Source organism: Oncorhynchus masou, unplaced genomic scaffold (genome assembly GCF_036934945.1).
Source record: "Oncorhynchus masou masou isolate Uvic2021 unplaced genomic scaffold, UVic_Omas_1.1 unplaced_scaffold_712, whole genome shotgun sequence".
Classification (NCBI taxonomy): domain Eukaryota; kingdom Metazoa; phylum Chordata; class Actinopteri; order Salmoniformes; family Salmonidae; genus Oncorhynchus; species Oncorhynchus masou.
Window position 1 is genome coordinate 208,622 of NW_027013587.1, and position 12,895 is coordinate 221,516.

Sequence of the window (12,895 nt, forward strand, 5' to 3'; positions counted from 1 at the left end):
GTGACAATTCTGTATAAGGTATTTGATTGAATAAATCATCATTGCAACAACTTGCATCTCTCAATTCAACAAACCGTTCAGTACCTATTTGGAAATGCTCTAGTTTTACGTCCTGTTTGTCTTCACGCTCCAGTGTGGCATTACCGCCACTACAGTAGGTGGCGGTAATGCGCATTTTCAGTTGGTTTGCAAAACATTACAACAAAAAAAACCAACAACACTCCAGCAGAATCAAAAACGTGAAGAAGAAAATAGGAAGTAGTCGACGAGAAGCTAGCTAGCATGTTTAATATTTAGCTTAGCTGCTTCACTTCAGAATACAGTACTAACACATTAACAATCTCTTGAACGGATTGTAGCCGTCTTGTCATTGACGACGTGTTGTTGTTGTTGGTACGTCGGTAGGACAATATGAGCGGAGAGAGAGAAACGTTGTTGGATGGAATCGAACAGAGTTTGTGGAATTTAACCGAGAACAATTTACGTTACCTGTGTGAACGTTGTGGAATAGCTGGTCAAGATGGCCTCGACATTAAAGGGACGAATTATCGCTCGTTGCGTCGTAAAATAGAAGAATATTGTGAAAGTGATGATTTAATGAAATTAGAGGACCAGGGAATGTCTTGGTTACTCCAACTGCAAAACGACATCAAAACGATACAACGAGATGCTATCCTCAGGCAGTCGGCGCAAGTGGACACACTGGACGGCACCGAGCCAAGCAGAACCGAGAACGAGGGGGGCGCTGAGAGGTCGACAGACCCGGATCCAGAGAGACACATACCACCAGAACGGAGGGAGAAAGTGAGTGACGGGAGTAATTACATCCCAGTCACGGAGACTTCACAGTTACTGGACAGATAATTATTAAAGTAGATCAGAAAACAGATACAGATTAGCTCAGCTTCAGTAGCCTAGAATCGCAGGCTATTTGGCCCGATCTAGGATCAGTTTAGCCTTTTGGATCATACCGAATTAATTATGTACATAAGGGGGGTGGGACCTGATCGTAGATCAGCACCCATACTCTGAGACGCTTTATTAATAAATAGGCCCAGATCCTTATTACTTTAAGACTACACTGACACACTCTCTATTTTGTATCGTAGGACTCAGAAGACCCATCCTCCAGACAGTCCCCACCCAGTTCTTCAGAACCCCAACTCTCGACGTCATCACCGGGTCCCGACAGCAACCATGGTGACCAGAGGTCAAAACTGGGTAGTCTGCGGATAGTTCTACAAAAAGTTGTTGTCGTCAAGGAGGAGGAAGACGACTGGGATTGTTGTGTTACAGGTAAGGGATTAGATGTGCTAAGATGAGATGTACTTTAACGTCCATTAACTTAGAACACTTTGTGTTAGTTTTTGTGTTCGTGCTGGATTGAACGAAAGACTGCACAGTCTGTAGATAATTAAGCCTTGGGACAGGATGTACAAGTACACCCACTGGACAGGACATTATTCCCCAGGACCAAATGAAGAACAACAACATGAGCTGGACTCACTTGCCTCTGTTCCTTATTCTCTCCCATCTCTGTCCCACAGGTGAGAGTCCCAACCAACCATCTGCCAGTGAATATAGTCCCTCTTCATCGGAAGAACCAGAACATTCCGAATCCGAAGATCCTGAACATTCCGAATACGAAGATCCTGAACATTCCGAATCGGAAGAACCTGAACGACGACGAGTGAAACGCAAAACTAAGACTCACAGCTGCCTCGCGTGTGGGAGGAAGTTTGTCTCCTTGTACACACTAAGGAGACACCAGTACAGGACACACACAGGAGAGGAGACAGAGAAGAGTAAAAGACAGAGTCCTGCTTCAGGAGAACCTGAACAACAGAAGAGGAAATGGGGAGTCAGGAAGACCCACTCCTGCCCCGAGTGTGGGAGACACTGCCCATCGTTATCAGCACTGAAGGTCCACCAGAGAATCCACACTGGAGAGAAGCCTTACCTCTGCTCTGAGTGTGGGAAGGGCTTCACTTATCAAAGTAGCTTGAGATTACACCAGAAGAAAGACTCAGCCGACAAGGTGACCTGCTGCTGTGGACAAGAGTTCTCCTCAAAGTGCGTTCTGGAGGTTCACTTGAAGACGGACACTGGAGCCAAGCCTTACACCTGCTGTGTGTGTGGCAAAGGGTTCGGTAAAAAAGAACGCCTGAAAGAACACCAGCGATCTCACACAGGAGAGATGCCTTACTCTTGCTCGTTCTGTGGCAAGGGTTACTACCAAAAACCGGCTTGGAAAGCCCACGAGCGAACACACACCGAGGAGAAGCCCCTGTGCTCCGTGTGCGGACGGACCTTCTCTAATAAGACTACGTTAAAAGTCCACCAACGAACACACACAGGAGAGAAGCCTTTCCTCTGCTCTGAGTGTGGCAAGGGCTTCCTCAGTAAAGCATACCTGACGACCCACCAGCGATTCAACTGTTCCGGGGGAGAAGAACGACGGCGAGCGAAGAGGTTTCACAAGTGTCCGGACTGTGGGAAGGAGTTCACACAAGCAAACAAACTGGAGAGACACATGAGAACACACACAGGAGAGAGGCCTTACCAGTGCTCTGTGTGTGGGATGAGGTTCAACCAGAAAGGGAATCTCAAAACGCATTTTAAAGTGCACACAGGTGAGTGTCCTCCTTTACCGTTAATACATCCTGATAGACTACTAGCTACTACTAACTGTCAGTGATCCAAACCATGTTGTTTAAAACAACATGTAAACCATGACTTAGTATACTCATCCACACCTTAACAATAACATTGTTGCATGTTGCATTGGTTGAGTCCCTATTCATCTATAGTGCACTACTTTTGACCAGGGCCCATATGGGCCCACTGAGTTTCCCTGTGTCTGTCTATACAGGAGTGGATCCCAGTTTAGTGGCTGACATGGAGACTACCTCTGAACAAACTCGGGACAACAGGCGTAAAGCTGGGAGGCCACAACGCTGCCTCCATCAGCATGACGAGGAGGGAACCCAAAACCTACCGGCACCACAAACCCACCACCTCCCGGCACCACAGAGGGAGGGAACCCAAAACCTACCGGCACCACAAACCCACCACCTCCCGGCACCACAGAGGGAGGGAACCCAAAACCTACCGACACCACAAACCCACCACCTCCCGGCACCACAAAGGGAGGGAACATCCCAACACCTCTCGGCACCACAGAAACCCACCATGTCCCCCAGGGGAGAAAAACACTATCTCTGCCCTGAATGTGGCAAGACTTACACCCGGGAATACGACCTCCGAGTCCACCTCAGAACGCACACAGGAGAGCGACCGTACCAGTGCGATGAATGCGGAAAGACCTTTGTTCGGAAACAAGGGCTCCGTCAACACCGGCGGTCACACGCTCCCAAGCCCATGGGGCCGACCCGTCAGTTGGGCAGACCCGTCAGCATGGGTTCCAGTAGCAGGAGACCGAACCAATCACCCAGGATGGGAAGCTCGAAGCAGCAGTTGCCCAGGGTTGATAAAGCCACGCCTCCGTTCTCCGGTGTAGAGAGACCCATGCCGTTCCACACAGTGGAGCGACCCATGCCGTTACATCGAGTGGAGAGACCCATGCCGTTACCAGACATGGAGAGAGAACACTGGCAGTACTGGCATCTTTAAACTGCACGGCTATGGTCTGCATCCTGTTCCCTGTGTAGTGCACTGCTTTTGACCAGGGCTCATGGGAGGTTCTGGACCAAATGTGTAGTGCACTATAAATGGAATAGGGTGCCATTTTGGACATTGCATGTCTCTCAAGACTAAACAGAACTGTTATTTTTGCTTCTGTGTGTGTGTGTGTGTGTGTGTGTGTGTGTGTGTGTGTGTTGTTGTTGCTTCCTCATTTATGGTCAGTATAATAATCGTTACCACTGAGCGAGATAATCTTGCCAACTGTAGTTATAGTAACATACATATTTTTAAATCAACAAAAAAAATTAAGCGATTGCTTTTTCGTCCATTCTAGTGTTTTAAAAAAAAAAATATTAAAAAAAAAATCTGTTATTTTACATATTTGAAGCTGTAATGATGCAACAATAAGAATCTACAGAGAAGTACGTGTCATAATGCCAGTATTAAACGGTCGGCCCTTTTTCTATATGCCTTATAACAGAACATTTTGATTTCATTGACAGTATAAGCAGAGGTGGCTAAGTTGTCAGAGATGTCATCTGTTGTCTTTGCACTTCAACCCGGATGGTGGCGGTGTGTGTGTGTGTGTGTTGCTTCCTCATCTGTGATCAGTACAATAAAGTCTGCTGTATTGTGTAAGATAATTATTCCAACTGTAGTTGTCCTCCTGTGCATATTTTAAATCAACAAAAATGAAGTGTTTGCATTTTAGTCCTTGTGTGATTTTTATATATTTTGTTACTTATCGAAGCGGTCATGATACTAAGAAATCCACAAGACTTGCATGTCAATGCCATGGACCAATACAATAACATTGGGAGGGGGGGACGTATCTCTCTTTATTACCTTTATCTATAAAAACATTTAGCTTCAGAAACGGTCAGGCAGCTACGTTGAAAAGAGACTTGTACTCTTATTTCTGTCTTTGTTCTCCAGACCGCATGGGGGCGCTACAGCACAAACACAAGACAACCTCATACCAGAAGTAGGAAGCCAAACTGAGTTCCGACAGTTTACCGAACTTCACTTATAGCATCTCATCGTTCAAAAAACACTTTTTGCAGAAAAACCAAATGTAATGGAAAAGGAAGACCGCAGCTTTTGATTAAATAGCCTCAGGCGTTGGTATTTCTCAGCCTCCATCCAACGAGACTCGAGGTTACGACCAACAACATTGCAAGTCATCATTATACATTTGAAACTAAACTAGTTTTCTAGTTATCTCAGGGATTAAATCCCTATGCTATGGACGAGGTAAGAATCTGAATGTGTGCTCGCCACATCTCTTTTCTGCAATCTACTCCGCGGTTGCGATACCAAATGTTGTGGCTCGTTAGTAAAACAAGTTGCTCAGTATTTTATAGACAGTGAACGGTAGCAACATCAGTAACGTTACTAGCTGACTATGTTGTAGCTCGCTGATATAATGTTTTCTAGTAAGGTAACGTAGCTAGTTAACTAACTATCTAGATGAATGACAATACAATCAACAGTAGCTGGTGTATTTTGGTTTGCATTGATTGATATCAAATGTTATTGGTCACATACACACATATTGGGAATATTTTATCGCGGGTGTAGCGAAATGATTGTGTTCTTGGCTCCAACAGTGCATTAATATCTAACAATTCACAACAACACACACATCAAAAAATCAAAGAATGGAATTAAGAAATATTAGGACGAGCAATGTCAGTGGCATTGACTAAAATACAGTAGAATAGAATACAGTATATACATATGAGATGGGTAAAGCAGTATGTAAACATTTTTAAAGTGACCAGTGATTCCATGTCTATGTTTGTAGGGCAGCAGCCTCTAAGGTGCAGGGTTGAGTAACCGGTTGGAAGTCATCTAGTGATGGTTATTTAGAAGTCTGATGGCCTTGAGATAGAGGCTGTTTTTCAGCCTACCTGTCCAAATTTGAAGCACCTGTACTGACCTCGCCTTTCTGGATGATAGCGGGGTGAACAGGCCGTGGCTCGGGTGGTTGATGTCCTCTGATATTTTTGGCCTTCCTGTGACATCGGGTGGTGTAGGTGTCCTGGAGGGCAGGTAGTTTGCCCCCGGCGATGCGTTGGGCAGACTGCACCACCCTCTGGAGAGCCCTGCGGTTGCGGGCGGTGCAGTTGCCGTACCAGGCGGTGATACAACTCGACAGGATGCTCTCAATTGTGCATCTGTAAAAGTTTGTGAGGGTCTTCGGGACCAAGACAAATTTCTTCAGCCTCCTGAGGTAGAATAGGCGCTGTTGTGCCTTCTTCACCACACTGTGTGTGTGTGTGGACCATTTCAGATGGTCAGGGATGTACGCTGAGCAACTTGAAGCTTTCCACTGATAGTTCCTAGACCAGTTCTACTTAGCTGGAAAGGTATATTTCATAGAGAAGTGGTATTTTTTTGCATAGCAAGCAAACCAAAAAATTGCCTTGCTATTTAGGATGGTGTCATATTGCTAAATCTACATATTAATAATGTAACTAGCTAGTGTGCTGTTAAAACTGCGCTGTCACTCTTCATCATATAGGACCCTGAAGACCCGTCCAGCCCGTCTCCATCCTGCTCCACGGAACCCCAACCCACTATGTCCCCGGGTCCGGACAGGAACCATGGTGACCAGGAGGACAGTAACCATGGTGATCAGAAAGACACACCGCAGGGTCAGGAGAGGGTTACTGTGAGTCTGGACATCAACAGTGAAACACCAACATTTAATATCGTAGTCAAAGAAGAAGAAGAAGACTGGGAACTAGATAATACAGGTGGGTAGCTGGAGCCATGCTGCTAACTTGGGATGGGTCCCAAAGGGAATACTAATCCCTATCTAGTACACTACAGTTGACCAGAATGGCACCTTATTCCCTATATAGTGCACTACTGTTGACCAGGGCCCTATTCCCTATATAGTGCACTACTGTTGACCAGAGCCCTATTCCCTATGTAGTGCACTACTGTTGACCAGGGCCCTATTCCCTATATAGCACTACTGTTGACCAGACCCTATTCCCTATCTAGTGCACTACTGTTGACCAGAATGGCACCTATTCCCTATCTAGTCCATTACTGTTGACCAGAATGGCACCTTATTCCCTATCTAGTGCACTACTGTTGACCAGAATGGCACCTTATTCCCTATCTAGTGCACTACTGTTGACCAGAACCCTATGGCTATGGTCAAAAGGAGTGCACTTTATCGGGTGCCATTTGGGGAGCTGTCTTTGATTGCTTTGCCATCAATCCTGCAACAGGAGAAGCACATGAGATGTTGTAAAATAAGGCAGAAACCCGGTAGGTCTGCATATGCACACTGAGTCTGACTCAGTCTCACTGACTATATCTGTCCTGTCTCATCCCCACAGGAGAGAGTCCCAGCCATCAGTCAGCAGGCGGGGAGAGACCCTCTACATCAGGAGAACCTGAGTCTGACTCAGTCTCACTGACTATATCTGTCCTGTCTCATCCCCACAGGAGAGAGTCCCAGCCATCAGTCAGCAGGCGGGAGAGTCCATCAGGAGAACCTGAGTCTGACTCAGTCTCACTGACTATATCTGTCCTGTCTCATCCCCACAGGAGAGAGTCCCAGCCATCACTCTGCAGCCGGGGAGAGACCCTCTACATCAGGAGAACCTGAACAACACCAGATGAAACGCAGAACGAGGCAGAAAAAGACCCACCCATGCCCAGATTGTGGGAAATACTGCCAGACATTATCGGCGCTACAAATACACATGAGAACCCACACAGGAGAGAAGCCTTATGCCTGCTTTGTGTGTAAGAAAACGTTCATTATTAGACAAGCTTTGAAAACACACCAGCGAACACACACAGGAGAGAAGCCTTATACCTGCTCTGAGTGTGGCAAGGGCTTCGCTCATCAATGTAGTTTGAGATACCATCAAAAGAGGAATTCTGAACAGATTAAAACAGACCCGAATGAGAAGATGACCTGCTGTTGTGGACAAGAGTTCTCCTCAAAGTGCGTTCTGGAGGTTCACTTGAAGACGGACACGGGAGCCAAGCCTTACAGCTGCTGTGTGTGTGGCAAGAGGTTCAATAAAGAATCATTAAAAGAACACCAGCGATCTCACACAGGAGAGATGCCTTACTCTTGCTCTTTCTGTGGCAAGGGTTACTATCACAAACCGGCTTGGAAAGCCCACGAGCGAACGCACACCGAGGAGAAGCCCCTGTGCTCCGTGTGCGGACGGACCTGCTCTAGTAAGTATACGTTAAAAGTCCACGAGCGAACACACACAGGAGATATGCCTTTCCTCTGCTCTGAGTGTGGCAAGGGCTTCATCAGTAAAGGACTCCTGATGACCCACGAGCGATTCAACTGTTCCGGGGGAGAAGAACGACGGCGAGCGAAGAGGTTTCACAAGTGTCCGGACTGTGGGAAGGAGTTCACACAAGCAAACAAACTGGAGAGACACATGAGAACACACACAGGAGAGAGGCCTTACCAGTGCTCTGTGTGTGGGATGAGGTTCAACCAGAAAGGGAATCTCAAAACGCATTTTAAAGTGCACACAGGTGAGTGTCCTCCTTTACCGTTAATACATCCTGATAGACTACTAGCTACTACTAACTGTCAGTGATCCAAACCATGTTGTTTAAAAGAACATGTAAACCATGACTTAGTATACTCATCCACACCTTAACAATAACATTGTTGCATCGTGTCTGTCTCTCCTTTCTCTCTGTGTGTCTGACATGCAGGCAGGGATCCCAGTTTGCTGCCTGACATGGACATGAGGACGACTTCTTCAGAAGCAGCGAAACAACCTCCGGACAACAGACATAATGTTGGGAAACCACAACAATTTCTGAATCAGATTGGCAAGGAGGGAACCCACAACCTACCGGCACCACAAACCCACAACCTACCGGCACCACAAACCCACAACCTACCGGCACCACAAACCCACAACCTACCGGCACCACAAATCCACAACCTACCGGCACCACAAATCCACAACCTACCGGCACCACAAACCCACAACGTTCCGTCACCACAAACCCACCACCTACCGGCTCCACAAACCCACCACCTCCCGGCAGGGCAGAGGGAGGGAAGCCACCACCACCTCCCGGCAGCGCAGAGGGAGGGAAGTCACCACCACCTCCCGGCAGGGCAGAGGGAGGGAATCCACCACCACCTCCCCAGCGCCACCACCACCACCTCCCGGCAGCGCAGAGGCGGGAAGCCACCACCACCTCCCGGCAGCGCAGAGGGAGGGAAGCCACCACCACCTCCCGGCAGGAAGCCACCACCACCTCCCGGCAGCGCAGAGGGAGGGAAGCCACCACCACCTCCCGGCACCACAGAAACCCACCATGTCCCCCAGGGGAGAAAAACACTATCTCTGCCCTGAATGTGGCAAGACTTACACCCGGGAATACGACCTCCGAGTCCACCTCAGAACGCACACAGGAGAGCGACCGTACCAGTGTAATGACTGCGGGAAGGCCTACGTCCGGAAACACAATCTCCAACAACACCGGCGGTCACATGCTCCCAAGCCCATGGGACCGACCCGCCATTTAGGCAGACCACCCAGGGGGGGCTCTAGTAGTGGAAGGTCCAACCAGTCACCCAGGGTGGGCTCTAGTAGTGGAAGGTCCAACCAGTCACCCAGGGTAGGAAGAGCTAAGCAAACAATACATACATCAATGTAAATATGAGAGTCATGTCCTTACCGCAGATGGAGAGAGGACGCTGGCAGTACTGGCACCTTTAAACACGGGGCTGGGGTCCATGTCTTCATCCCAAATGGCACCCTATTCCCTATATAGTGCACTACTTTTGACTAAGGCCCATATGGAAACCTTAAGGGCTCTGCCTGAAATGTAGTGCACTATATAGGGAATAGGGTGCTATTTTGGACAACCACCATGCCTCTTAAGACTACAGAATTGTTATTCTTTCTGGTGTGTGTGCGCGCGCGTCTGTATGCAGGCATGTATTTGTGTGTGTGTTGTTGTGATCAGTACAATACAGTCCACTGTGCTGTGTAAGATAATCATACTATGTAATCCTGTGCATTTTATTTCTTGTTTATTTTATATATCTTATTTTACTTATTGGAGCTATGATGATAACGCCATGGTCCAATAAATGAACATTTGGGGAAAAACGTCTCTCCTTTATTACCCCTTATCCAGGGCACGATACATCGACGTCACAGATGCGCGACTCTTTCGGGCGGCTGTAAGGAAGCCATCGCGATCTGCTCTCGTTCAACAGGCTGGATTTACGTATTTATTCTAAACAAAATAAACTTTCTGGTGTTTTTATAGGCTTACAATGATGTTTTGATTATTTATTTAACAGTCGCTAAGATTATATTTGGTTGTGATCTTAGCAAAATAACAATTTTTGGATGTAGCAGTTGTTAGCTAGAATGCTAAAGCTCATTGATTATAACCTGTCGCAAAAGCTAGCCAAAAGAGACATTTTACTGGTTTTAAGTTTAATGCAGTTGATTTGTGATGATGACACAAACACTAAATTATTCAGGACATTCATATGAGCCTTAAAATCCAAGTATAATCCAAAAGTAGTGTGAAATGCACTCATAAGCAACATGTAAATAGATGCATTTTTTGCTGGCGTTCTATAAGAACTCCCTCTTGTTCTTCCATCAACTTGCCCTCGTGCGGCAATGTTTTCAAACAGAAAGGGGTCTATAAAAGATTTAAATTCAGAAGCGGTCAGATAGCTACAGGTAACTGCCAGAATAAAGGAAACACCAATATAAGGCGTCTTCTCAATAGGACGCTGGGTCACCACGAGCAGTTAGAACATCTTCAATGCACCGTGGCAAACATTCTACACGTGTCTGGAACTCTATTGGAGGGATGTGACACCATTCTTTCACAGGAAATTACATCATATTTTGTTTTGTTGATGGTGGTGGAAAACACTGGCTCTGGCCTTGCGGCAGAATCACCCATACGTGTTCAACTGAGTTGAGATCTGGTGACTGAGACGGCCATGGCATATGGTTTCCATTGTTTGCATGCTCATCAAACCCTCCAGTGACCACTCGTGCCCTGTGGATGAGCTAATTGTAATTCTCGAAGTCACTGCCATCAGCATTTAAACGATTCACCATAGGTTTCAGCCAGGGCTCTCCAACCTCCTGTTCCTGGACCCTGTTCCTGGGAGCTACCGTCCTGTATGTTTAAACCAGGGCTCTCCAACCTTGTTCCTGGAGAGCTACCGTCCTGTATGTTTAAACCAGCCACCCTGTTCCTGGGGCTCGTCCACCAGGGCCTTGTTCCTGGAGACCGTCCTGTATGTTTAAACCAGGGCTCTCCAACCCTGTTCCTGGGAGCTACCGTCCTGTAGGTTCAAACCAGGGCTCTCCAACCCTGTTCCTGGGGAGCTACCATCCTGTAGGTTTCAGCCAGGGCTCTCCAACCTTGTTCCTGGAGAGCAACCCTCCTATAGGTTTTCGCTCCAACCCCAGTTGTAACTAACCAGATTCAGCTCATCAACCAGCTAATTATTAGAATCAGGTGCGCTACCTGAAGGTTGTAGCAAAAACCTACAGGATGGAACAGTGTTGGAGAGGCCTGCTTTAAACCTACAGGACGGAACAGTGTTGGAGAAGCCTGCTTTAAACCTACAGGACAGAACAGTGATGGAGAGGCCTGCTTTAAACCTACAGGACAGAACAGTGATGGAGAGGCCTGCTTTAAACCTACAGGACAGAACAGTGTTGGAGAGGCCTGGTTTAAACCTACAGGATGGTAGCTCTCCAGGAACAGGGTTAGAGAGCCCTGGTTTAAACCTACAGGATGGTAGCTCCCCAGGAACAGGGTTGGAGAGGCCTGGTTTAAACATACAGGACGGTAGCTCCCAGGAACAGGGTTGGAGAGCCCTGGTTTAAAATACAGGACGGTAGCTCCCAGGAACAGGGTTGGAGAGGCCTGGTTTAAACCTACAGGATGGTAGCTCTCCAGGAACAAGGTTGGAACAGGACGGTAGCTCCCAGGAACAAGGTTGGAGAGGCCTGGTTTAAACCTACAGGACAGAACAGTGTTGGAGAGGCCTGGTTTAAACATACAGGACGGTAGCTCCCAGGAACAGGGTTGGAGAGCCCTGGTTTAAACCTACAGGACAGAACAGTGTTGGAGAGGCCTGGTTTAAACATACAGGACGGTAGCTCCCAGGAACAGGGTTAAACCTACAGGGCTGTAGCTCCCCAGGAACAGGGTTGGAGAGCCCTGGGCCTACAGGATTTCCCAGGAACAAAGGCCTGGTTTAAACCTACAGGACGGTAGCTCCCAGGAACAGGGTTGGAGAGCCCTGGTTTAAACCTACAGGACAGAACAGGGTTGGAGAGCCCTGGTTTAAACCTACAGGATGGTAGCTCCCCAGGAACAGGGTTGGAGAGGCCTGGTTTAAACCTACAGGACGGTAGCTCCCAGGAACAGGGTTGGAGAGCCCTGGTTTAAACATACAGGATGGTAGCTCCCCAGGAACAGGGTTTGGAGAGCACTGGTTTAAAGTGATCACCCAAAATGGCTGTAAGGAGGGATGATTGTTTGCAGGTATTTTTTCCTTTCAATTAAGACAGAGATCCTTACTAATGAGGGGCCTTTATTCGTCAATCAAGTACAAGGGTGGAGCGAAAACCTGCAGACACTCGGCCCTCCGCGGAATGAGTTTGACACCATGCCAGGAACAAGCATCCTACATCATAACATCATTTGTGTCCATCATTTCCTCAAGAGTTTCACTCCCAACACTCAAGACATATTTTACAATATATTTGTGTTTAGTGAGTCTGACAGATCAGAGGCAGAAGGAATGACCAGGGATGTTATCTTGATACATGCGTGTCTTGAACCATTTTCCTGTCCTGCTAGCAATCAAAATGTAATGAGTACTTTTGGGTGTCAGGGAAAATGTATGGTGTAAAAAGTACATGGTTTGGAGTAAAATATGGTAAAACATGTAGAGTAAAGTAAAGTACAGATACCCCCAAAAACTACTTATGTAGTACTTCAAAGTATTTACACTGCAAGAAATCTTAAATCTATTGCCTTTAACTTCCAGACCGCATGTCGGCGCTAAACCGGAAGTAGGAAGCCAACGAGATTTTGACAGTTTATTTACCAGTTTATTTAAATGTAAACATTGTAACGTTAGCATAGCTATTTGTAAAAAATAATACAGTAATTTTAGATTAAATATTCTCAGGTGATGGTATTTCCCAGCCTACATCCAACGAGACGC

The 12,895-nt window shown here is 47.0% G+C and overlaps 2 protein-coding genes across 2 annotated transcripts; both read left to right on the top strand.

The window, feature by feature from the left end:
- Positions 1-253: 253 nt before the first annotated feature.
- LOC135537121 (oocyte zinc finger protein XlCOF6-like) lies at positions 254-4,356 on the top strand. The gene is made up of 4 exons (XM_064963322.1): positions 254-804; positions 1,110-1,296; positions 1,548-2,633; positions 2,873-4,356. Exons 1-4 carry the CDS (start codon positions 412-414, stop codon positions 3,631-3,633), a joined length of 2,427 nt encoding a protein of 808 aa, XP_064819394.1. The 5' UTR covers positions 254-411; the 3' UTR covers positions 3,634-4,356.
- Positions 4,357-4,608: 252 nt separating this feature from the next.
- Positions 4,609-9,020, top strand: LOC135537128 (oocyte zinc finger protein XlCOF6-like). Its single transcript, XM_064963330.1, has 4 exons — positions 4,609-4,899; positions 6,173-6,407; positions 7,216-8,178; positions 8,365-9,020. The coding sequence occupies exons 1-4, from the start codon at positions 4,891-4,893 to the stop codon at positions 9,018-9,020; spliced, it is 1,863 nt and encodes a 620-aa protein (XP_064819402.1). The 5' UTR covers positions 4,609-4,890.
- Positions 9,021-12,895: the final 3,875 nt, after the last annotated feature.